The sequence below is a fragment of the Dromiciops gliroides genome, chromosome 2 (genome assembly GCF_019393635.1).
Source record: "Dromiciops gliroides isolate mDroGli1 chromosome 2, mDroGli1.pri, whole genome shotgun sequence".
Taxonomy (NCBI): Eukaryota; Metazoa; Chordata; class Mammalia; order Microbiotheria; family Microbiotheriidae; genus Dromiciops; species Dromiciops gliroides.
In genome coordinates, this window is record NC_057862.1 from 148,088,105 (window position 1) to 148,114,993 (window position 26,889).

The 26,889-nt window shown below is 40.6% G+C and overlaps 1 protein-coding gene and 1 pseudogene across 2 annotated transcripts in view; one reads left to right on the top strand and one right to left on the bottom strand.

Moving 5' to 3' along the window:
• Positions 1–26,889, top strand: part of ZNF609 (zinc finger protein 609) — a 185,632-nt gene that overhangs the window by 139,506 nt on the left and 19,237 nt on the right. For both annotated transcript variants that reach the window (XM_043981436.1, XM_043981438.1), the window contains exon 2: positions 2,535–2,760. In XM_043981436.1, the coding sequence (XP_043837371.1) occupies positions 2,535–2,760 (226 nt within the window). The remainder of the gene's footprint in view (positions 1–2,534; positions 2,761–26,889) is intronic.
• Positions 12,353–12,818, bottom strand: LOC122739760 (annotated as a pseudogene).

Genomic DNA, 26,889 nt, shown 5'->3' on the forward strand with positions numbered 1-26,889 from the left:
GAACTTGCTTTCTCCCTCTTTTCTGTGGCAGGGTAGTACACAGAGGACTTAGATGATAGAAGGAGTTGGCAGCCCATAAATATGACCTAGTGGTCAGGAGGCATAGTAATGGCCTCGAAGGCTTTCTAGGTGTTTGTGGTATTAAAAGCCTTTTTAGGTCAGCAAATGAGTCCAAGGTGCTTGGACCCCAAAGGATTTACTTCTGCTAGTGGCTTTAGAGCATTTATTAGGAGTACCAAACCACAGAACAAAGAAGAGCAATGCCTTGGCTGTCATTCTGCCACTTTCTCAGGGCTTTGTCATCTTCACTCATCTTCCTCTCCAGAGACTTTCAGCGGTACTATCATACCTCCAAGAAATTGGCTTTGGAGAGATTTGCCCCTTCTTTATGTCATCCCTGAAATACTTGAAGAAGTAGTGTTTTAGGACCACGCAGGAATGGAGGCTTCGTTTTGTTTTTCTTCCTTTTCCCTAGTCTTCTCCCCACATCCCACTTAAGTTTTTTACTCAGTTTTCAAATCAAAATTAATGGAGAATATGAAGGGACTTTGGGGGACCTAGTTGCTAGTAAAATTATAAACTTCCTACTTCAGAGGAAACAAAAGTAGACAGCAGCTGTTTTGCCAAATGCATTTTATGAAGTAGAAGATGCAATATACAAACTCCCACTCTAGTTAATTGTTTCATGAAAAGGATGGGTTAGAAGAATTGGTGAGGTGGGAAGAGATAAAGGCAAGTAGAGTTTTGTACACTTTGCAGCAACAAACAGAAAAGGATGTTTTGGCAGATGTTCAGAGACCAGAATTAGCCTGAATCAATTTGAGCTTTCTGTGGACTACCAGTGATGATCTGCAAATTGCGTTGACTTTCCAAACCAGAAAGCTCAAATTGGCTCCATGCAATGTAGCAGTGACCTTGTCTCAGCTTTTCTTACAGTCTTCAGGTTCAGGGAGTAGAGTAAAAGTGTAGCTAGGAGTGAGCCATAGTGCCAGACCATTCCCGAGTCAGGATTCTACGGCATAGCTTCCCAGTGCCTAGGATTGTATAGCATGTATGTTTTCCTTAACTGCTGACATCAGGTTCAAAGGACTGCTCTACACTTTCATTAAGTAGTCCCAGGAGTAAATATTTAAGCACTATATGGTGTCTATGTTCTGTTTCTCTTCTTTCTATGTCTTCTGATCAATGATGTTAAGTCATTATGGGAAATTAGTCGACCAATATTTGTTGTTACGTGCACTCTGCCAAATGGCTGAGACTGAATGTTACAGAGGCATAGCTTCTACCAATTGGCTAAATGCTAGGATTCAGAGAGCCAACAAGAACTAACCTCTTTATTAATAATTCCCTTCTCCTACCCTTTAAGATGTTCTGCACTCCTATAGGAACTTAAGTAGTCATATTCTCTTAGATGACTAAGATTGGAGGTAGAATGATTGTTTTAATTTCAACTGGTTTTCATCCAGAGATGTTTTATCAGTTGCTTCTGTAGGCCCTAGAGATTTGCTGGTGCATAGAACTAGGCTACCTATTTCTTGTCGATAAAGATAATGGCTAAATCCATATTCCTTGCAATCATTAAATCATTCTGATTAACTAACTTCTGTTGAAATTTTTGGAGAGACACTCGCCCAGTTGTTTGTTCTCAGCCTAATTTTAAAGTAGATTTCTGTCAAACTAAAAGGCAGAGAGGGAGATAGCACTGCCTCTTAAGGCATTTTTGGAGCTTTAGATCATTTAGAATTGTCTAAGGAGGGGCAGCTAGGTGGCGAGGTGGATAGAGACCCGCTCTGGGGTCAGGAGTACCCGAGTTCAAATCTGGCCTCAGACACTTAACACTTACTAGCCATGTGACACTGGGCAAGTCACTTAACCCCAATTGCCTCACTTAAAAAAAACAAATAAAAAAGAATTGTCTAAGGGACTGTTTCTGTCTCTCCCACCTACCTTTCCCCCTTGTAGATTACTGTACTACTTGATAGAAGCTGTATTAACAAGGAAAGGAAATAACAAGAGATATGGTGCATTTCAAAAATTCCACATCTGACTTGGTATTTTCCTTCTTGAACATCCAGGTGACTTTCCCCATCTGTAAAATGGGATGGAGAGAAGGGTTTGGACTAGATTGTCTCTAAACACCTTCCTGAGCATAAATCTTATGTCACTCTGAGAATATTGGTAGACTTTTTTTTTTTTTTAAGAGTTTCCATGATGGAAAAACAAGACTTGAGGTCTTTAGTATGAAACATTGTTTATGAGAAATTGAGGATGGGAGTGGGAGATGGTAGACAGTGAAAAGAGAATTTCTAAAGAAATACTTGTGGGATTCTCACTTTGTCTAGAATTCAGTGGTAGTCCCTGCGTACCACAACTAGGGCCTATAGTTTTGAACTAAAGAGTTCAAAATGAAGAAATGAGAGCCCTCCAGGCATAGTTGACTGGAGAAGGATGTGGGAAATAGGTGAGTTTTAAAAGGTCTTTTTTCCATAGATGTTCTAATTGCAACTCCTTTGCTTCTTTCTTTTCTCCCACAGATGGAATCCCCTGTCTCCACACCAGCTGTACTGCCACTGCATCTTTTAGTTCCAGTGGTCAGCAATGATATCTCCTCCCCCTGTGAGCAGATCATGGTTAGAACCCGCTCTGTAGGAGTGAACACCTGTGATGTGGCATTGGCTACAGAACCTGAGTGCCTAGGCCCCTGTGAACCTGGGACCAGTGTCAACCTAGAGGGTATTGTGTGGCAAGAAACAGAAGATGGTAAGTCCTTTGTATGGTATGTGGCATGTCTTAAATGCCTTTTCAGATTCCCTTCTTCAGGGTAGTCTAATTTAGGCCTATAATGCAATTTCTCTCAATTATAGATTAAAAGTCTCAGGAATCACAATCTCCTAGTGATAATGGTGCAGAGAATTAAAACAGTTCATTAGCAGTAAATCTCTGATGGAAGGAATTTTGAGTCACTTTTCTTTGACTGTTTATTTACCCCTTGGCATCTACAGTATGTTACATTGTTGGCCCAAGTGCAATAGTACTTAGTGGATCGAGGCCAGGGAAAATGACATGTATTTTCTTTCCCCTACCTTTAAACATTTTTCTTTAAAAAAATTTTTTTTCCTTTTCAATATATTGTAAATTTATATTCATAATCTTTTTAATATTGCCCACATTTTACAACATATTCCTTTCCCTCTCTTCCTCCTAAAGAGCTCTTCCTTCCTTGAGTAAAAAAGAAAAAAAGTTGAACAAAACTAAGCGACATAATGAAAAGGCCCGACATTATGTATAGTCTTGGACCTCAGAAAAAGAATTGGGAGTTGGAAGTATTCTCTTCCTTGGGGCCAAATTTCACAGCATTCCGGATTGGTTCTTTTGTTGTTTCCATTTATGTTATTCCTAGTTCTGCATACTTCACTTTGTATTAGCTTATATAAGTCTTCCCATAAACATTTTTCTTAAAAATCAAGTGAACCTTGAAGAAAACTCATGGCAAGGCAAGAACATCTTGAGAGTTGGGAGAAGAGGTTGTATTATTGACTAAATTGGCTAAATTAGGTTATATTATTGGCTAATTGCTACATTTAGCTCTTTTTTAGCGCCAGTAGGCAAAATTACACTCTCCTCCAAAAACTACAAACCTAGGAAAAACTGGAAAATGTTTGCCTTTGTTTCCATTCATCCATTAAACATTTAAACACCCCTTCTCTCCCCATAGTACCTCCACCCCCCCCAAGGATTTCAGAAGTCATTTAATCTAGTCCCAATAAAATTGTTTAGAGGAGTGGTTGAGGAAGCTAGACCTTAGGGTCTCATTGGGCCCTGGCGTCAGTACTTGGATTAAGGATAAAATTTCTACTCCAAGGAGTTGTAAGGCCCATAGTCCATAGTAAGATAAGTAAATATCTCTGATTATCACATACTGTTATGTAGATTTGCATTTAAATATACAGGTACTCCTCTGGTCGTTCTGATAAATTCTTTTCCAGAGAATGATGTTACCATTTAGTGCTTATTTAAAGTATACTGTGCATTACGTATTAGTGTATTATCTGCATTAATCTCACTGTGCTCTTGGCTCTCTTGTGGATATTAATGTAATAGTGAAGCCAGTTTTTGGTTTCAATAAAACATTAAAGTTTCATCCTATGCCAGAGGCCAAAAGGCACAGTATATTTTGTAGGTAAAAGAGATTTGTGCCTGTTTCTATGTACCTTGCATGTAGTCTAGAAATCATGGAGCAGCTATCTCTGATTTTTTAAAAATGTCATTTGCCTATAGCCAAACTTCTGAACAGCTAGAGAGTCTGTTGCAATGAGAAATATGTCAAGACCACAGCTTAATGGTACTCAGCAGGCTCTGGGGCATCTTGCCTTGGTGCGTTGAGTTGATTGACAGAAGAGATCAGTTTCTTGCCTATTTACTCTGTTCATCTTCAGGATTTGGGACGAGGCGGGGCAGGCAACCTTCTTAAAAGTGGAGATATTTTTCATGTATGTGAACCTAATGCGAACTTTTAACAAGGAGAATGAAAAAGTCTACATTTTTCTTTCTCTTGAGGTCAAGGAAATACGTGAGACTATTCAGGTTCTTTTACAACAAAGGCAGGGCAGGCCTGTTGTTCTGTGCCACATCTCTTGACTTTTTCTTTATGAAGATAGCTAGCCATTCATTATTAAAGTCCCTGCATTCCTTTTTCAATCCTGGATCACTGCCACTTTGTCTAAAAAAGAGGGTCACAAAGATTAATATTGTTGGAACTTGAGAAATCTTAGGAAAGTCCTTTCTAAATTAAAGCACATTTTACAAAACTTAGTACAAATAAGACCTTTTAAAGGAGGTTTGCTGTTAATGCCTCTCCCTACATTTATAAGTTTTCTCTCTGATACTATTTTTTAAAAAACACCTATCTTGAATTAGTCTTGTTCTGGTCTTCTAGGTAGTTGGAAGATCTGAATTGAAACCAAGTGTACACATTGCCCCCTTCTTCAACTAATAAAGCTCTTCCTTTATTATAAAGAATATAAAGCACTTGTCTTTTTATTTGGAGAGTTCTTGGGGAGAGTTGAGGCAAGTCACTGCCTTTCTTCCACCATCTTGGCTCTACTCTCCCCTACCCCCAAAATATTCTGAACTTAAGAAATAAAACAAAGGGCCTCTAGGTGGCACAGTGGATAGTGCACCGGCCCTGGATTCAGGAGGACCCGAGTTCAAATATGACCTCAGACCCTCAACATTTACTAGCTGTGTGACCCTGGACAAGTCACTTAACCCCAATTGCCTCACTAAAAAAAGAAAGAAAGAAAACAAGTGTTTCTTTAAATAATAGAGTAGGGAAAAAAAATTGTACATGAAACTGTACATCTGTTGTGTAGAACTTGCTATTCCTTTTAAATATATACTAACAGTATCATGTAACTTTCTCTCCCCCAAACCCCCATGGTTCCCATTAGTGAAGTGCGAATGTGTGCCAGTGTGCACATGCAAAACTATTCTATACATATAAACTTCTGTTTATCAGTTCTTTCTCTGGATGCAGATGGCATCTTCCTTTATATGTCCTTTGTAGTTAGTTTGGCTATTTATAATGGTCAAAATGACTTTTTCACTCAGAGTTGTTCTTAAAACAGCATTGCTGTTACTGTACACAATGATCTCTTGGTTCTGTTCATTTCACTCTTTGTTATTTTGTGCAGGTCTATCCATGTTTTTCTTACGGTCATCAGGGTCATCATTTCTTATAACACATTAAGTATTCCAAAACTTGTTTCTCCATTCCCTTCTCTTGCTGTCCTCTTCCCCAAGCATGCACAGGAAATTGTTGCCCAAGTTATCAAGAATTGCCTGTTTTGGGGGCGGCTAGGTAGCACAGTGGATAAAGCACCGGCCCAGGATTCAGGAGTACCTGAGTTCAAATCCGGCCTCAGACACTTAACACTTACTAGCTGTGTGACCCTGGGCAAGTCACTTAACCCCCATTGCCCCGCAAAAAAAAAAAACAAAAACAAAAACAAAACAAAGAATTGCCTGTTTCAGAAAACAACCCCTCTTGGATTTTGTCAAGATTCCAGATTCTCTGCATCGCAGACTGCCTTGTTCAGATAATGTAGGCCTTATACAGAGAGTCGGAAGTTGCAGACTCCTCGACTTGTCTTGAAGGGTAAGGAGTACACAGGGGCACAAGGGACCCCACAGAACTGAATCACTTTTCTGTAAACTGATATAGAGGCCATTGCCTTAATTTTTTCCTCCCTTCTGCCTGACTGTCCTGTTATGTTGCTTCCTTCTCCCTGCCCTCTCCAGCCATTGATTCAGATCTTGCCTTGGAGGCATTTTGAGATTCCTTTAGCTCTCATCTATTTTAAGGCTTATTAAGATATTAGTGATTCAGCCAGCACTACTAAGATTGGGGGTGAGGGTGGGGGTTCAACTCTGGGACTTCTGCTGTTAGGAAGACCCTGGGAAATGCCCAGCATTATAAGGCTGGGAGTGTCTTGTCTCTTTCTTGGAACTGCTCTCTCACTCACACATAAATCCTACACTTTTCCTTTGTTTTCTTTGTGTCATGGTCTCAACACGGAGGCATCCAGGGCCCTGACATCTGTCTTCACTCATTCCCTTCTCTATTTCACTTACAATCAGAAAAGTGGGTTCCAAATCTGACTCCAGGATTATATAATATAGCTCTCTGTTGATCTTGTTATAATCCACATTCTTGGGTCAGTAACCTCACCCAGGGCTTTAATGGCAATAGAAGCCTCTGCTGAGCACTCTATACTTTAGCTTAAGCAAAGTTGCAGGTTGACGTGTTTTTTATTTTGTTTTGTTTTTTTACTCTTTGAAAGGCCAGGTAGGCCTTTTAAACAAAGACCCAAATCCACAGTTGAGCCACTTTTAGGCAGAAAACTCTTAAGATGGCTGGTGTAGGTGACCACAAAAAAATGCACCATGTCTTACTGCTAGAATTGCCAAGCAGAACTTACTTAGTGCAAAGTGCAGTAAGTTAACAGAAAAGCTTTGGTTCTTATCCCAGCCTCTGCTGACTAGGTGTTGGAAGTTGGACAAGTCACTTAAAGTGTATATAGGTCCATGTTTATTCCTGCATAAATTGAGGGGTTGTCTTTGAACTCTAAAACTCTATGATTGTATAATTTAAGACAACATATACCTTGCTTAGTCCTAGAAGATTAATGGAGATGAATATGGTTTCATGTTATACACAATTCACGTAACCACATTTTATTAAGGGATCATAGGATTGTCAGTTTAGAACTGGAAAGGACCTCAGAAGTAATCAGACCAATTTACTTGCTTAACTGAATGGGGAAACAAGGCTCAGAGAGCTTAAGGGCTTTCCCTCAAGGTCACACAGGCAGGTGGCTTATGAGCCCAGATTTGAATTTAGGTTCCATAATCCCAGATACTGTGCTCAGGAAGCTGACATCTCATCCATGAAATTTCAGCAGGCCTTTGGAAATGGACCATATAATCCTGGTAGCATCTTGATAGGGTTTTAGGCATGTAATTGAAGAGCCAAAAATGTATTTTTTTTTAAACAATAGTAAGAGATTTATTTTCTCCTGGGCTTTGCTGTTGAGATTTTTATCATTCTGTTTCCCCCCTGAAGTCATCTCGCAGAATCATAAAACACATAGGACCTTAGAGGTCTCCATAGGCCATCTCTGTGCACTGCCACCTCCTCACCCTCAATGCATTACTATCTATAGAAATCCCTGGTATTAGTGGGAACCGTTCAGGATTTGGAGTCAGAAAACCTAGATTCAAATTCTGGCTCTACTACCTTAGTACCCTGTGACCTTGAGCTAGTCCCTTTAATGTCTCTTGGTTTAAAATTCCTCCTCATCTCTGAAATGGTTAAGGGGTGAGTGGGGACTAGATAACCTGTAAGATCTCTTTTCACTCTAAACTGCTTGATCCTATGACCCATTATGCCTCAGGGCTCTTAATCCCCTGAGAGCAGAGAAAATAATCTTTGCTTCTTACTAGGTAACTGGATCTAATGGAAAAAATGCTAGAAGTCAGGAAAGACCAAAGTTCTTGTCCTAGCTCTCCTCCTGCCTAATTATTGTGGCCTTGAGCATAGGCTCATAATTTTAGAGCTGCTAGGGACCTCAGAAGCAATCTAGTGGAAACCTCTCATTGTACAAGTCAGAAAACTGAAGCACAGTAACATGAAAGTGACATGAGCAGCCAGGCAGTAAGTAATGTCAGAGGTGGGATTTGAATCCAGATTCTCTTGACTCCTGAGCCAGTGCTATTTCCACTGTTCTGCACATTTCCTTTCCCCAGAAAGTTATCTTGCTTTTTGAACTTCATGTTCTTCATTTTAAAGTAGGTTGCCTCTAAGACCCCTTCCAGCTCTAAACATTTTAGGCTTTTTAGAGTAGAATGAAAGAAAATCAGTTTGAAGGATGATGAGGATGGATGGAAACCTGCAAAAGCCAACTGTCTTTTCACACAGGCCATTGTGGCTTCTGTGTGCTCCTGCCCCAGTTTCCAGGGAGAACACTTGGCCACGGTTCAAACTCTGTGGTTGAGCCATGTGCTCTGGTCTGCGGGTTGCAGTTTTCTCATTACCAGAGTAATAGACAGTGGTTTTACTTAGGAGGAAGTTAGTTTTCCTGTAGTTAGCTGCCTTGAGAGGGGCCTGCCCAAGTGGTTTGTTCATCCTCCTCATCTGCTTGGGTACCCTTTCACTAAGCCCTCCTCCTTCCTCCCATGTCATTATCCCTCTCAGTTGAGAGAGAAGGCAGCTTGTTAATCTCTTTTTACAGAAATTACTGTGTTGGCTGTTACTCTTGTTTGGTTCCCATGTGATTCTGACTTGGAAAAATAGGTTTGAACCATTCAATATCTAATTATACATATTGTACCAGAAAAGTAACATAATACTTGCTTTCTTATGTTACTGATTTCCTTTCTTCAGTGTAATTAACTGCTCTTTGCCATCAGTCATTTGCTTTTAAGCTACACTCACCTGAAGATACGGGGCACTGTGACCAAGCTCAAGTTTGGCCAATTGTATGCTAGCCTGACTCCCTCTAGAAAGGTCTCAGCCAATAACACAAACATATTGAGCCCAACAACCATTGTCTGGCACAACAAACCTTCGTAGCAACAGAGACCACCACATGGCAACAGTAGTCACTCAAAGGAAAAATTAGTGAAATCAACACATACTTCCTCTTTCATCCTTTGTGCTTCATCCAACTCCCCAACCTCCAAAAACCAAGAGCAACAGCAAAACATCCCCTTTCTATCCCTTCCTTGCAACTGAAGTTTGATATGGGGTCTTCCCAAATGAATTAAGGAGTTTTCCAGATCTAAAAACAACATGAACAAACATAGCAGCCAGCATCACACATTTTAGTACTGAAAACTGAAGCAAAAAAGTCCCAAACACCAGGAATGGCCGTTTCCTTTTCCTTTTAAACTTTTTATCTTTAAAAAATTTTTTTTTATTCTTAAACACAAAACAAGCATGTCCATAAGCAAAGTAGAACAGAAGAAGGATTGTACATGAAACCCACAAATCTCTATTATATACAGGTTACTTTTTCCTTCTGAAGTATATAATAAATTCAACAGATAACTTTCAAATCTGTCTTAACTTTTTTTTCCTTTTCCTTCTGGCTGTCTCTTCTTTGCATCTTTCAAAATGCTTCAATTGACCTTTTCTTTCTTTTTCTTTTAAAGAACCCTGTTGGTAGTCTCTTTTCCCCCCAGACTCCTTCTTCTAAATTGGGAAAACAAAACAAAACATTCATTCTCTTGGGCAGAGATGAATCTGCATTCCTTTAGGAGTTTCTTTGGCATTCTGTTTTGCCATGTTTTATTTCCCCTTTTTAAAATTCTGAACCCAACCAAAACCAAATAAAATGAGCATTTCCTAATGCAAAGCAAAACAGCCCTATTAACTAGTCCTGAATTCCTTGTGTGGGTAAAATTGAGGAGGTGCCTCTACTTCCCTTCCTCTCACTTTACAGCAGATTGCCCCTTCTTATCATCACCATACTCTCATCTTCATTCTCTGCTTGGATACTGGTTGCTTCCCTGCTTTCTATAAACATTACTGTTTTTCTCCCATTCTTAAACAACCCCCTGACTTGATCTATCCATTCCTGCTGGCCTTTGGCCTAGATCTCTATTCTCTTTTGTGGCTAAACTCCTGAGAAATCCATCTTGGAACTTTCCTTTTTTGTTTCCCTTTCCCAGCTTTCTTTAAGTCCCAGCTAAAATTACACCTTTTACAGGAAGCCTTTCCTGATCCTGCTTAGGTAATTCCACTGCCTCCTGTTTATTAATTATTGAATTTTATCCTGTATGTAGCTTGTTTGTACATAGTTTGCATATTGTCTCCCCATTAGACTTCCTGGCACATAGTAGGTGCTTACTAAATGTTTATTGACTGACATTAAAAAAAAAAAAGAGTAGGACCTGAAACTTTGGAAGAATTGCCATTTATAATTTACTTTTCCTTTTGAGTATATGAAAAATCCCTCATGTAATTTTCAAGTCTTCCTTGCTTGTTTCTTTTTACTTCTGACCTTTCTTCTCTTTGGTGCATTTTTAAGTGCTTCACTTACCATCTTACTTTTCTTTCTTTCTTTTTTCTTTTTCTTTTTAAAAATTTTTTGTGAAACAACGAGGGTTAAGTGACTTGTCCAAGGTCCCACAGCTAGTAAGTGTCAAGTGTCTGAGGTCAGATTTGAACTCAGGTCTTCCTGAATCCAGGGCCAGTGCTTTATCCACTGCACCACCTAGCTGCCCCTTTACTTTTCTTTTTAGACAATCATATCAGGAGGAGAGGTAGGAAGGGGACAAACAAATGAACAAATTGTCATCTTAGTCATCTATGAAAACTCCATCCCAGTCCACACTTTGAATCTGTCATCTCTCTGTTAGAAAATGGGTGGCTTGTTTCATCTTTAGTTCTCTCAGGTAATTGTTGGTTATTATATTGATCTTTCAAAGTTGATTTCCCATGGTAGAATGTAATTTGTTGTCCAAGTTCTACTCAGTTCATTCTGTAACCATTTGTGCCAGTCTTCTGGGTTTTTTTCTGAAACTATCCCTTTCATCATTTCCTATAACATGGTAATATTGTATTGGGTCATATGCTATAATTTATTCAGCCACTCCCTAATAGAAATAATGATTGTCTTTATTCCTTTCCTTACTTTCTCACTATAATAGTAACAGAACAGGAGTTCTTATGCGTACTGCTGCTCAATCATTGGAACCGTTGAATCCTTTCTATAGCAGAGGTCCAGATGGTAGAACTACCTTTAAGTGAGCTTGTCTTATAATGAGGTCCATTTTATTTATCTGTTTGTTTTTAAGTGGCCTTCTTTGGGTTGTTGATGAGAGACCAGCATTAGGGGATTGAAAAACAACCTAGGTCTCCAACCTGCTCTTCTGGTTAAATCCCCGAATTCCTGGAAGGTTAGTTTACATATCTGAAAAGTTGGAAGTAGGAAAGTCCTTGGAGCTCTAAAATTCTTTGATTCTAGAGGTTGTTATGGTTACTGGGGTGGGGGGGTGCAGGAGGGAATTAGGTTTTGTAATGATTGGAATGACGCCACCTACTGGAGACTTGCTGTGGGAAAGCTCCACCATGAGGAAAATGCCTCAGAGGCATTGTGGCTTTTCCTTGGCGTCAGGAAATGACGTTTGCTCATGGGTGCTGTCTATCAAGGCTACCAGCCAATCAACTTGAGGAGCCTCCTATGGTCTGGGAGGAGACAGGAAGGAGGAAAGGGAGCCTGCGCAGAGAGTGCTGGGCCTTTTGGCTTCCTGACTTGATGGTGGTGGTAGCAGAGCACTTCACAGGAAATGAGGAAAGATAGGAATGCCAGGCTGTTAGAATTCTGTTCTCAATCTTTTTCTTTCTATTTTCCAATAAACCCTTAAAAACCTAAACTCGTTTTATCACTGATTTTTAGTCAGTTTCCCCCAAACTGGGGGAACAGATTAGAATCCACATTTAGAATCTTAAATTACACAGTTTGCTGGTCATTTATTGCTTCAAGAGTATACAGTATTGCAGAACCTTCTAGACTTGGTGGATACACTGCTAGATCCAACCTGGCAGATAAAACTATTGTAAGGGTGATGGCCTGAAGTCTGGATTACCTTTGTAATTCACCTTGACTCTCAGAAAAGTAAGTTAAGCCCATTTCAAGCAAAACTTTCCTGAAGTTGCTGCTTCTGCTCCTGAAAGATGAAATAAAACTATTCTTCATTTTGAGGTAGACCACCCGTTAGCACAAGATTTCTTCTCCTCCCCTTCTCCCCCCCCCCCCCCTTCTTGTTTTTATTGTTAGGATCTGGGTTACTTGAGATGGATGAAACAAGAGGAGTGGGTGGCTCCAATACCCAGCAGGCTATGTTTCACAGGCTTTTAAGTGATAGAAAATTCACCCAGGTAGTGTCCAATCATCTCGGGCTTAATTTCAACCTGATTGAAGGTCTTGCCGTTGTAGACTAGATGCCTACCATACTGCCCACCATCTCTAGCAGGATGATCATGTCTCGAAGGTGTGTTGTCACTACCTCAGGCTTTTCCATGGGGGGTGCCTCCTTCTTGGCCTTCCTCAGGCACTTGAGGAGGGAATACTGCTTGTGCTGAAGACCCCAGTTGAGTCTCCATCACTGCCGAGCGCTGTACAACTTCATGAGTTGTTCATAAGACATGTCCAGAGCTGATCCAGGTCCACACTGCGGTATGTGAACTTCCAGAAGGTTTGCTTTTTCTTCTGCTCCACTTCTGCCATCTTGTCTGCTGTCAGGAAAAGCATCACAGGATTTCTTAACTTGGACTTGTTTTTATACTATTTTTGGATAACGGTATTTCAGTTCCCTAGGCTTCTTTTTTTTTTATTCTTATGTATTTTATTAATTTTAAAACATTCTCGGGGGCAGCTAGATGGAGCAGTGGATAAAGCACCAGCTCTGGATTCAGGAGGAACTGAGTTCGAATCTGGCCTCAGACACTTGATACTAGCTGTGTGACCCTGGGCAAGTCACTCAACCCCCATTGCCGCCGCCCCCCCCCCCAAAAAAAAAAAACCTTCTCAGATGGGATCCATAAGCCCCCACCCCAAATTGAGTCCCTGCTCTAAAGATTGGGACCTTGTTCTTTAGACTTCTTGCAATGCTCGTCTCCCAGTCCCCACATCTTAGCAGACCAAAGCAGTCTGAACATCGGCTGTACAAGTATTCTCTATTTTCAAAGCCTGTTAACTGGCCTTGTAGACTACAGCTTCATTATTTTCATTCTTATCTCTCTGGACTTGAATGTGATAGAACAGCACACTGTACTTTCAATTTGGTTAGGGAGGGGCAAGACATAGACTTGATGTCATTTTAGGGCATGCTACTTACTGATTGATCAGGGGATTTCTGTTTGATCTACTGTCCATCTATTTATTTCTGTCGGATTTTATATTTCTTGTAGTTGGGAATGCAGAAACAGACAGCTAACCCCCCCAGAATGAGCCTAGCAGGGAATACTTTGACTCTCCCTGGTGCTCTTTTCCAGAAGCTCAATTAAATTCAGTGCAAGAGGCCACAGAATATTTGTGCTAAAGAGCTGGCTGCAGCAGGAAGACCTGGGTTCAAGGCTGGCCTCATATACATACTGGCCTGGTTAGGCAAGGCCCCACCTCTTTGTGCCCCAGGCCACAGGTCACAGAGAAGATAACTGTCCTGCTTTGGGAGAAGTTCCTCACTAAGAGCTTCCTACACAAATGTGATTTTAAAAAAATTCAAAATCCCACGCTGAGCACTGGGGGCAGAAAGATGAACAGGACAGAGATTTGAGGAATTTACCACCTAATAAAGGCCTTATTTCCCTGCCAGACAGTCAGAGCCCCCCACATTTTATGTCTTATACTGTTGTTAGCTAGCTGAAGCTAGGCTGCCTGAAGCAGAGTTAGTTCTGTTTATCCAAGAGGAGCTTGGTGTCATTGTTGTACAAGGCTAAGGATGGGAAGAGAGGAAAAGGTAATTGCTTAGGGAGTTAAGCATGCATCACTGTTCAGTGTCAGGAGAGAGGGCTAGCCACCCTCAGACCTGAACTCTGTTTCCTTGCTCTGCTGGCACAAAGTACCGTGGTGTGGTTCTGCTTCTAATCAGGACCACAGCTGAAGAATTGAAAAGATATTACAGGTAGTCCAATGATTTTCAAATTATCTCTCCTAGATTTATTTTCCAGGTCAGCTGCCAAATTCCAGAATTCACAGGTCAAGGAGAAAATATTGCAAGCAGAAAAGATATTATAGGGGGCCAGCTAGGTGGTGCAGTGGATAAAGCACCGGCCCTGGATTCAGGAGTACCTGAGTTCAAATCTGGCCTCAGATACTTGACACTTACTAGCAGTGTGACCCTGGGCAAGTCACCCACAAGAAAAGAAAAGAAATTACAAAGATTAGCAGCAAGAAAGGGAAACTTTCATTTGGCTGAATTTCTCAGCCTGTAGCTGATCAGAACTGTAAAGGAAAAGTGCATCTGCTGAGCCTTGCGGAGAAATGCTCCCAGCCAAAGTCTCCATGCCACATTAGATCGTGAAATGCAATAGCTGTGGACAAGCATGGCTTACTTCCAGCAGCAAGGAGGGAACTTCGTCAAATTGGACTGGCCAAAGTATCCTATCCCTTTCCCAGTAGCTAGAGCTGTCACTGAGCTGATAACTGAGTTGCATGGTGACCTCCACTGAGCTTGCCTCTCTCCTTAAAAACACATACAGTTTAAACAAACAAACAAAACAAAATAAAAAAGCCCACACATACCGTTTGTGGTTACCTTAGGGGAAAGAAAGGGATGATGTATGATTTGGAGGGTGTAATGAACACACTGTCAAATGTCCATGATGCAGGGACATGAAGGCTACTCTGAGATCCTCCGCATTCCTTACCAGTATCCTGGGGTAGATTTAGTGTTGGAGTGGCTTGGGCTCCCATAGATGGAGCCTACTCTGTGGATGTTCTCTTTTCTCCAGCCCAATCCTAGTTTTCCTTCTTGCCCATAATTATAGTAGCAACGTCACTACCTCACTAGCCCAACCCTGGCACCAGACCTGAGAGCATAATCTAAGATTTCCACTGGCTACTGATCAGTCTCTTAGTGAACATCCCACAGGTGGGAAATATTATAGTCCTGTGAGTGTGACTCAGGCATGATGGGTGTTAGCTTGTGGGCTCTCTTGACCTAGGTGTCCTGAGAGCCCAGCAACTAGGACAGCTGAAGATTTTCCATTTCCCATCTGTCTCAAACCTGAAAATGTAGGCATTTGAAAGGTTGAGTTTAGAAGATAGAGGTTAAGGCATCTCCCTCTAAGTACCATTGCGGGCTCGTCATTTATTATTTTGTGGAGAGGACATTAATGAATACTCTTGTCCTCCCTCCCACTCTCCCCATTATGAGCTACCTTTAGAAATGGCCTTTCTGAGAAATAATATTTCTGCTTGCATCTTCCTAGGACAGACCCCTTCAAAGTTGAATACTTCCTTATGGTCTGACTGATAACATGTCTGTGATGTATTGCCAGGCCTGATAGGGTAAATCGAGTTAGTTGCTGAAGACCTGGAAATGGGATTATTATCCTGATTTTTTTAGATTCTCCTTAAGTAAGGCATTGTAGGAATTTAGGCTTTAAATTACAAGATATTCTCTACTAAGATTAATGGTATTTGAAGAGGATTGGGATCTGAATTTTTCCTCACGTAGGCAACCTTTAGCTAGTTGACTGAAGTCAAAAGTTCCCGATGCCACTTCAGACTTAAATTGGCCCTGTGCTATCATTAGCCAAGACCGCAGAATAGGAGGTGTGCCCTTGGTGTGCAGAGGCCCTGCCATGAGCTCCCAGTGTGCCAGTGTTGTTGCTTTGAGTATACTCATCTTCTTCCTCCATATCTAATTTGAACCCTTGCCCTAGAGAAAATGTTTTCAGAGAGATGCTGAGACATCTGAAGAAGTATAGCCTCTCCTCTGTATTACGGAGTAACAGAGAATTCCAAGGCAGTTGAGTTGAGCCTCCATTACCCTTCCAGACTTCCATGGTTTCTTCTCTTCTCTCTTTTCTCTCTCTCCCCACGCGCCCCCCCCCCCCCCCCCCCCCCCCCGTTTCTTGAACTGGGAAATATGGTTTGAAAGTAGTAAGTAGCACTTTACCCTTCTTTGTTCAACCAGCTCTTAGTCATCCTGCAGTCTATAAGAGGGGCGGGAGGACAGATACGCCAACGTTTAAGTGTGTAGATGCTTCAGCTTTGCTTTCATAAATCATTAGAGAGAAATGAAACAACCCGCCAGGTAGTCATGAGCACAGCTAAAGTTACCACCAATCCTTTATTTATGAATCAGTAAGGTAGGATTGCTTTACTTCTGGACTCTTAAGGGGAACAGGAAAACCTGAAACAAATGTTTTGTGTTGGCTGAGAATTGGGCTGATGACTGCAGTGCTCTTCTGAATTCTGAGCTCTTAGTTCCACACATACCCAGCATGCTCCTCTTTCGGCGAGGTAGAATGGACATGGCTGGAGCCCAAAGGAAAGGGCACCCTCAACTTCCTGAGCGCAGAGGCACCTGCACCAGAATGGTGTGCCACCAAGAGGTGACATTTTTGTATGCTTTACCTTTTACAAATACCTGGTTTGGGAGGATTCGTTTTCATCCTTAAAACTTGAAGAAGTAGGTAAAACAAATAGTAATACCATTGTTTTACAGATGAAGTAGAAACTAGTGGTTAAATGATTGTACTGAGGTCACAAAGCTCAAAATCTGAATCCAGATCTCAAATCCAAGTCTTCTGACTGTAAGTATAGGGCTCGTTAAAGCTACTTCCATTAGATTCCCCTCCACACCTCAGGGTGAAGCGTTACACTTTGTATTTCCAACTAAACTAAAAACAGGACTTTTTTTCCTTTTGGCCTTTTACAATACTACATGATATAGTCATTTTCTATCATCCTGAAGGGCATAATAAGTACCTTTCTCCAAGAGCATGGGTCTTAGAGTTTGGATCTTAGGTCTCGTCTGCAAGAGTTAGTGCAAAATCGCCTTTGGGCCATATGCTTAGCCTTAAACTGGTGGCTGAGTAGGGTAGGATTAGAATAGGCTATCCACAGCTGTTACTGTTTGGTTGGTAGTTTGTGGCGGGGTGTTTTGTTTTTGTTTTTTGTTGCAAATAAAGAATTCGGTTATATTGGTTTCTTTTCTTTGTTTTTGTCAATCAAGTTCATAACAAATTGTTTGTTAAAATAGCTTGTGGTAACTTTGGCTCCTATGATATACTTGCCTTGAACTTTACCTCTAGAATAGAAAGAAACTTGTGTGTTTCCCTCTCAGGCTTCTCTACTCTGCCTCTTCACTCCCTTACTTGGTTATGAACACAGCTCCTTCCAGATGTCCTCTGATGATCCCCTAGACCTTTTGTCATTGAGGAGCTAAGTTCAGAGTCTTATGCCTTTGTCTTGCATCATCTCCTAAAATGCCTCATACACCAGAAGAGTTCACTGTGTGCTTAATGATCATCCTGCGGCTTTTCCACCCTTCTTTTCATCTTTTCACACCTCTGTTGCCTTTTGCCCAGAGATTGCTTTTCACTTCTGGCCTTCTCTGCTCAGAACACCTGTCCCTTTGCCACCATTAGGCAGTTTTATTGCTTCTTCTCTTTCTCCTCCGGCAGAGCAAGGCCAAACATAAAATCAATAGCTTGCTTCCCATCAAAAACTAAACCAAACCAGAAACCCTGAGATACCCTGAGTGGTCCCATCACCCAGCTTTCTCAGAGATGGGAGACATAGCTCAACAGAGGCATCAGGCATTTCATAGAATCACGGGGTGGGATATTTAAAACTGGAGGGGACTTGAGAAGGAAACAAGGCCAGCCTCCTCATTTTATAGATGAGGACCAGAGAGATTCAGAGACTTGCTTGAAGGCCACATAGCTTGTAAGAGTCTGAGGTAAAATTTGAACCCAGATCTTCTAGATTCCCAGTCTCTTCTTGTATTGATTCTACCTGAGGTATCAAACACCTGGCCCACACCATTCCTTGGACCCAGATTAAAATGTAAATGGGAAATATTTAACACAGTAAAAAAATTTCAAAACAGTAACTGCATCCTGGTCTCCTAAGTGACAGGAATGGGGGATATTCAGCACTCTACTCAACCAGTGGAGAAGGCAGAGCTCTTCTTTGCTTTGAGGACCTGACAGTGATCTTGTTTATATTTTGAGCAAGAATGAATGAATGGGCATTTATGAAGCACTTGTTCTGTGCCCTCCAGGAGGCTACATTTTAAGAGGGAAGATGACATGGATGTAGTAATCAGGGAAGGGTAAAGTCACATGGATTGGGAATGGAGCCTTAGAGCAATTGGAGTTCTATTTCCAGAAGCATGAATTACTGGTCTCGGAGCAAGAGGTGGAATGGTGAGCAACTTGTGTGACAGAGTAGTTTATATGACTGGGGTGGCACAAGCCCAGCGTGAAAGCTGGGGATCTGATTGGAAAGGATGCAGGACAGAAGGGGGTGGCATGGTAGGAGGAAGGTAACAGACCTCATTATCTCCAGTAAGAGCATCTTGGAATTAAAGCATTAGCTGAGTTGCCAAATCTGGTATTCATTAACCCTGGGTCTCAATCCCAGTTCAGATACTTAACTCTGTGACTATGAACAAGTCACATTACTTCTCAGCCTCATTTGTAAAGTAAGGGTAATACTATACTGCCTACTTCACAGAGTTGTGTCAAGAAATACAGTTAGAACATCTTAAAGCATGTAAATATGAGTTATCATTCTACAGATTATAATATGATTTAAATGCATGAGAGACCAGACTCTCACGGTATGCATTTGTTTTGCTTTATTATGCTTATTTGTTACAAGTGTATTATTTTTACCCTCTTAATTTTCTAACTGGGGGTGGTAGAAGTATTTATGATAATACCAGAAAGAAAGAAAAAAAGGAAGACCATCGAAACATTTTAAAAAATATATAGGGGGGGGGCAGCTAGGTGGCACAGTGGATAAAGCACCGGCCCTGGATTCAGGAGTTCCTGAGTTCAAATCCGGCCTCAGACACTTGACACTTACTAGTTGTGTGACCCTGGGCAAGTCACAACCCCCATTGCCCTACCAAAAAAACAAAACAAACCAAAAAAAAGAGAGAGAGAAGAGAGAAAGCACAATCAAACTCAGTAGTTTTACTTTCTTTTTTTTTTTGGCGGGGCAATGTACAGCTAGTAAGTATCAAGCGAGGCGGGGTTTGAACTCAGGTCCTGAATCCAGGGCTGGTGCTTTATCTACTGTGCCACCTAGATGCCCCTCGTTTTGCTTTTTTTTTTTTTTTAAGTGAGGCAATTGGGGTTAAGTGACTTGCCCAGGGTCACACAGCTAGTAAGTGTTAAGTGTCTGAGGCTGAATTTGAACTCAGGTACTCCTGATTCCAGGGCCGGTGCTCTATCCACTGCGCCACCTAGCTGCCCCCCTTGTTTTGCTTTTAAAAAATTAAGTGGTGTGGAAAAGATTTGTGATTATAATACTCTTTGTGCCACTTTGTAGAAATTTTCTCTTTTTTTGTATGAAATTCAGGATAAAAACTTTTAAAATAAATTAAAAAAAAAGTATCAGGGCTAAGGTGGTTGGCAAGGTAAAATGCCTTCATGAAGCTAAAGTAGGATGAGATGGAGAGATTAAGGTTCACAGTGGTGTCTTCTCCCTTTCCCATCCACAAAGAAAACTTGTTGCAAAGTTTGCTGCAAATCTTGTCTAGCAACAAGTAATTAAAAGCCAAAGTGTTTGTACTGATTCCAAATTTCACTCTGGGTTGAAACGTTATAAAGGTTTTGAAAGACTTACTGAAAACACGACCTGGTGCTATTACTTAAAACAACCCTCAGGAAAACTGGGTACACATCTAGCAAAGTATGATTTTTTAAAAAATTAAGTAATTAAAGCCTAATAATCACAAACTTGCTTTTACAATAACAACTATAAACATTTCCTTATGCTTCTGGGAAATTCAGCACTGTTAGTACAAAATAAGAGTGCAGATAAATGTGAGCTGAACTGGGGACCTTGCTGATGAATGCAGGGATTTGGTGATGGGTTCTGTCAGGCAGTCAAAAGTCTGGCACCCTTTCCTTGTTGATTAGTTAGATTAATATTGGGTTTATTTATGCAACAAATTAATTGACCAGATATTGTATGTCTTCTGTGTTAGATGTTATGGAAAGATATTTCCATTTAGAATAATATTTCTACAAACATATATATATATATATATATATTCTATTGACATATTTATCAGATACTTCATAACCATTGATAGAAATTATACAGGAGGGGGCAGCTAGGTGGCGCAGTGGACAGAGCACCGGCCCTGGAGTCAGGAGGACCTGAGTTCAAATTTGGCCTCAGACACTTAACACTTACTAGCTGTGTGACCCTGCGCAAGTCACTTAACCCCAATTGCCTCACTTTAAAAAAAGAAAAGAAAAGTAATGATACAGGAGGCTCATAATGTTTTGCTACACAGGTCACTCACCATTCCTTCCCTTCTGCCTCTTGCCTCTTACATGCAGATGTGTGATTAAATTAACACCTGAAGTTTCAGGAAGTCTGTTCAGTCAACAAGTATATTTGGATGGTTCCCAGATCTTCTCTTTTTTGAGGGGGCCTCCAAGGCAATAAGCCACACTATTTAGACTGAAATAAGGAATCATCTACATGAGGAAAATTGTACAGAGAGATGGATACTGAAAAAGCATACTGACTATTGATTGAAGTTTTGCCTAGAGTCGATTTTAACTGGATCAGGATAAGTAGATGTTACCCACAACTTTTTTTTTTTTCCTCCTTACACATACAGAGGCTAAATAGGCAGCTTGGCTTCCATGATTTATGAAGGGTTTTTTGGTCTGCCTTTAGTAACTTTTGGTGCTTCTTGATGACTGTGATTATAAGACACTGTCTGGTGTCTAGGAATATACAGTCAGCTAAGATAAAAAGACATATATACTAATAACTGTTATGTTCCACAGAAACACAACATGAAGTAGGATGCTGTAGTTTTTTTCAAAGGAGAAAACCATTCTTTCTGGGGTTATGGTATTCCTTTTGTATTCAGATTTATTAGAAAATGCTTTTGGGAGGGGAGACCTTGACTGCAGATCACCAGAGTAGATAGCAGGAACTGATCCTCAGTTTGATGCTAGACCAGGTAGCCCAGGAAATTAGAGTTGATTTGTTAGTGGCTACTGAGAAGAGTCAGAGGAGAGCTGTTAGCTTTTACTCAGCTTTCTCTTCAGTGTGAGAGAAAAAGACATACCTGGAAGAGGGACTGCTCAAGCCAGGGGCTTCATCTGTATACGGATGCTGGTGGCATGCTTAAAGGCTTTCTGTGTGTGTCTTCCAGACACCCATGCCACGGTTTCTGCAGGGAAGATGTGGAAGCCTACTGCTTCATTTCCTAAATCTTTCTTCTCATCCTTACCCCAACCACCTCACATTCTACCGTTTGTTTTAGAAAATCAAGAAGAAATCTTTAGAACCTGAAATTTACATGAGCATCTAGGTTTTCTATTGCTGTACCATGAAACCCAACCAGCTTCTGTGCTATAAAGAGTAGGCAGATAGGGACCAGATCTCAGATGGGCAGTGCATCTGTTAGTTTCTCTGACTTCAGAGAGAGGAGTCTAGGCTCCTGTTGCCCAGTATAGTCAGTTACAGGGAGAATATAATCAAATAGTAACTAATGGTCATCTTTAAAGATCATCTTCCTTTATGTTATACCCATCCCCAGTCCTTTCTACTCTGATTTGTTGATTAGCATCGCTAATGATGGATTTAAAGGGCTACTTGGATTTAATGTTTTATAATTATGATTTCGTGGCAATATTCCAGAATCTACACTTTGTTCTCAGGGCTCTCTAGTTACTAAAGACTCACTGAGACAGCTCTTTAGTAAAGATTCACCAAGTTGTTGGGTCACTCATAAGTTAATTCTATTCAGTAAACATTTTTCGAGCACCTACTATATTCGAGACATTGTGCTAGTGTTAGTCTGCTGACTATAAAGATGAATAATGCAAAGTCTAGGCCCTCTAGAACCTTACAGTCTAATAAGGGAGGCAACACATATGTTGTGGAGAAAAGTGTCACTAAGAAGGCGTACATAAAGAGAAAACAGGTTAGCAGTGCACCCAGGTCCTCTGACCCCAAGTAGTCAGTCCTGCTTTTATTATACTTGCTTTCCCCTGTATCATACAGGCATGAACAGAGGCCTGAATGAATGAATAAGCATTTGCTTAAGTGCTGGCTATGTGCAAAGCACTGGGGAAACAAACAGAAAAGCTAGATAGGCCCTGCTCCTAAGGCTCTCACATCTAGTGAGACAGCATGCTGGAGATTTCAGTCGCAAGTCAGATGGAAAATACCCAGTGATCCTCAGGATTCAGTGGCAGAAGTGATAGTAATGAAGCTTATCAATATCAAGTATCTCCAGTGGATTAAACCATATCTATTTCCAATGCCAAACCATTTGATAATAGTGCCAGGGAGATTAGTGGTGAGATTTTTTTCTTTTCAGGGTCTTTAGTTGCTGAGATGATAAGAGCTTACAGTATCTGCAGAGGGAGGTAACTAATTGTATCTCCACAAAAGTTGCTCCCCTAAGATGATGGCTTCAGGTGAAGAGTACAGATGGTAGCAGAGTTGTGATCTGTGGTATACTATTGTTCTGAGAACTCTTGGGTTTACCTGCCCATGGGTTGCATTTGCTCAGCATGGAAGCAATAAGGCATTACATGGGCATGTCTTGAGGAAGAGGGGAGTAGTCCAGTTTCATCAATGCATGGGTTTCAGGAAGATATAAGATTGGAAAGTCAATTGGGATGGGAAAGTGGAAGTAATCAGTTTAACTGTTAAGTTCAAAGAAACTGATTACTTTTTTTCTTTTTTAAATATAGCTTATTGCTTATTATTTGTCTTTACATCACAGTCATTTAGAACTTTTCTCCTCCCATGTGACAAAATTAAATAAAAGCATCAGACACAGTGATCACATCTGACAACAAATACAATATTCTTGTCTAATTGCCTTTCACCCTATACCATGGGAAAGTCTGCATGTTTCATTTTCTGTCATTCATGGCCTGCGTTGGTTTTTTTTGTTTGTTTGTTTGGTTTGGTTTTTGTTTTGTTTGTTTCGGGTTTTTTTTAGAGTTTCTCTTTTTAAAGTGCTCTTTCCATTTACATTGTTGTAATCGTCTACATATTATTCTCTTGACTCTGCTTATTTCAATCTGCTTGAGTTCACATAAAACTTCTTGTGTTTCTTTGAATCATTTCTAATACATCGTGATATTCCATTATATTCAGATCATAATTTTTTTTTCTGCTTCATACCATTTGTAATTGCAGACTAGAATCACTGGATGCCAAAACTGAATCATCTACTCCAATACCCTCTCCTCTCATCCCCTCATTTTACAGATAAGAGAACCAAAGAATTATGGTGAAAGGAGGAGGTCCAGAAATTTCTAATGAATTAGGGACTACTCAGAGGAAGTGTAGTCCCGGAATCAATTAAGATATGGTCACTCCTCACATTCAGTGATCTGGTGAGGCATAGCATTTTTATGGTCTGTACCACTTATTTTAATTATCCTTTATTGCCTAGTAGTGATAGTGGTGGTAGGTGGGGAGCAGAGAGTGTTAGTTGCCTCTAACACCTGGATGATACACTTGAACAAACTGAATTTACCAAAAAAAAAAAAAATTAAGTGCCTTCTATGTGCAAAGCAATTAGGATACAAAAACAAGAATGAAATACTCTCTTCCCCTAAGGTACTGACATTGTAGGGGAGGGTGGGAGAAGGAGGCAGTGGTACTCAATAAATATTCGTTGGATAATTGATTAATACCACAGTAACAAGTAACCCTTATTCTAAACCAGATTTTTCTTTCCCTAACTACTTCAGTTGTATTAAATTGCAATAAGTGGGGCAGCTAGGTGGCTCAGTGGATAAAGCACCTGCCCTGGATTCAGAAGGACCTGAGTTCAAATCCGGCCTCAGACACTTGACACTTACTAGCTGTGTGACCTTGGGCAAGTCACTTAACCCTCATTGCCCTGCCAAAAGAAAATTGCAGTAAGTGTATGTTGAGTAGCAACTAGCACTGTACTAGTCATTATATAGGCCCACGTGTTGTAACCTCTGTAATCTACATGCTTTGTTTTTAGTGCCTTCTCTTCTCCAATTCAGTTTAATTCATTAAGCTATGTAGTAGCAGGAACAGGAAATAACAGCCTGAAAAAACCTGTACCTCTCTTCAAGGAGTTTTCATTCTAGAAAATGGAAATAAACTAATGCTCAGCCATACCTTATATTTTTTTATATACTTTTTTCCCCGAGGGCAATGGGGGTTAAGTGACTTGCCCAGGGTCACACAGCTAGTAAGTGTCAAGTGTCTGAGGCTGGATTTGAACTCAGGTCCTCCTGAATCCAGGGCCTGTGCTTTATCCACTGCCCTACCTAGCTGCCCCCTCATACCTTATATTTAATATGTCAGTATTACATTGTCAACAGGGTGGGGCCTGAGGAAAGGCTTCTTGTGTAGGTGTCTTTCTTTCTGAGTCATAGAGCTAGCTAGGGAATCATTCTAAGAGACAGATATTAGGGGAAGGGCATTCCAAGCATAGAGAAGGGCCCACACAAAGACAGAAGATAGAATGTCATGTACAGGCAACAGCAAGAAGGCCAGTTTGGATGGAACAAGGAGTATACATCAGGGCAAGTGATGTGAAATCTGCCTGGGAAGGGGGGGTTAGAGCCAGATTGTGAAGAACTTGAAATGCAAAACAGTTTCTATATTATTATCAAGGTGTTTGGGAGCCACTAAAACTTCTTGAGCCAGGTGGGGCATGTGTGCACCATGGTTATGCCTTCACATGCTCATTTGACAACTTGGTGGAAAATAGATTAGAAAAGAAAGAAACGGTAGCCTTGTGAATCAGGAGGTTGATGCGGTAGTCTATGTGAGAGGTGATGAGAACCTGAACTAGGGTCCTCCTTAGCTGTGTGAGTGATCAGCAGGGGTCAGATGGGAATGGTTGTGGGAAGCAGCGATCAGCAAGACTTGGCAAGTGATTGAATAATAAAAGTAAATACTAGGGGGCAGCTAGGTGACGCAGTGAATAAAGCACTGGCCTTGGTATTCAGGAGGACCTGAGTTCAAATCCAGCCTCAGACACTTGACACTTACTAGCTGTGTGACCTTGGGCAAGTCACTTAACCCTCATTGCCCTAGCCCCCCTCTTCTCTCCCCCTCCCCCCAAAAGAGTAAATATTAAAGAAAAGGAATGAGCTTTATTTGGGGCAAATTGACTTTGAGATGCCATGGGAACATCCTGCTAAAGATATCCAGCAGATCATGGAAGCAGTGTGAGTCGAGGAAAGTAAGGGCTGGATGTTGTGAAAGTTATCTGCATAGAGATAGAACACAGAAACAAAATAAGCCCTTTATGTAAGTAAGCAGATGTGCCTTCCAAAAGACAGTGTTTCCACGGCCTGTCTCTTGCATATTATGGACAGCCTAATATAGCTGTTCAACCACCCATCATTTGGGAAGTTTGTATTGAATATTATGGATGGATTGTGTTTCTGCTGTCCAAAGGAAAAGAAGACCCTTTCTTTTAACACCTGTGACTACTTTCAGTTGTGTTCTTGTCATATGCTTAGCATTGCTGTACCTCATGGAGGGATACAAAGGAAGTGTGTGTCTCCTCCCTCAGGAACCTCACTAGTTGTTTTTTGAGTTTGTTTTGTTTTGTTTTTATTTGGTTTTGGAGGCATCAGTTTAAGTTCTTAAGGCAGTAAATTGATAACCTTAAGTGAATTGTTCATAATATTAGTTCCTTTACTCAGAAATCCACAGTAGTTTGTTACTACATTTAATCCATACCCTCTTCCTGCCTTTCAGGAATATGTCCTCACGGTATCTTTTTTTTTTTTTTTTTTTTTGGCTGAGCAGTGAGGGTTAAGTGACTTGCCCAGGGTCACACCAGCTAGTAAGTGTCAAGTGTATGAGGCCAGATTTGAACTCCTGAATGCAGGGTAGTTGCTTTATCCACTGCAGGTGTCCTTCCCCCGCCCCCCCAATATATATTGAACCTTATTTGCTACAACTCTCCATAGCCTACCTCCTATGCAGTCACAGTGGTGATTTCCTCTTTATCAACCTCTTCCTCTTTTCATTGGCCTCTAAATATTTTTTTTTATAATAAACATTTTTAGATTTTTGAGTTCCAAATTCTATCCCTCTTTCACTCTCCTTCCTCCTCCCTGAGGCAGTAAGCCATTAGATATAGGTTATACATGTACAATTATGTAAAACATTACCATATTAGTCATTTTATATGAGAAAACGAGAATAAAAGAAAAAATGAAAGAAAGTGAAAAATAGCGTGCTTCAGTCTGTGTTCAATCAAAATCAGTTCTTTCTTTGGAAGTGAATAGTATGCTTCATCATTAGTCCTTTGGGATTGTCTTGGATCATTGTATTGCTGAAAGTAGTTAGGTCATTCACAATTCTTCAACAATATTGCTTTTTAATTTTGTATAATCAAAATTATTTATTGGCCTTCAAATCTTAACAGTACTTAACGGGGTCCAAGACTCCCACCCATCTTAATTTCCTAACAATTCTGGTCCATATTTAGAAACTCTTTCTCTGACCTCCTAAAGTACTTTTATCCCTTAAGTCATATACAGTCTTTTATAAAGTATTCTATTTTATATTATTTTTGTTTCCAACTAGAGTGTAAGCCCCATTGCAGTTTATTATGAGCTGGCAGAGAGACATA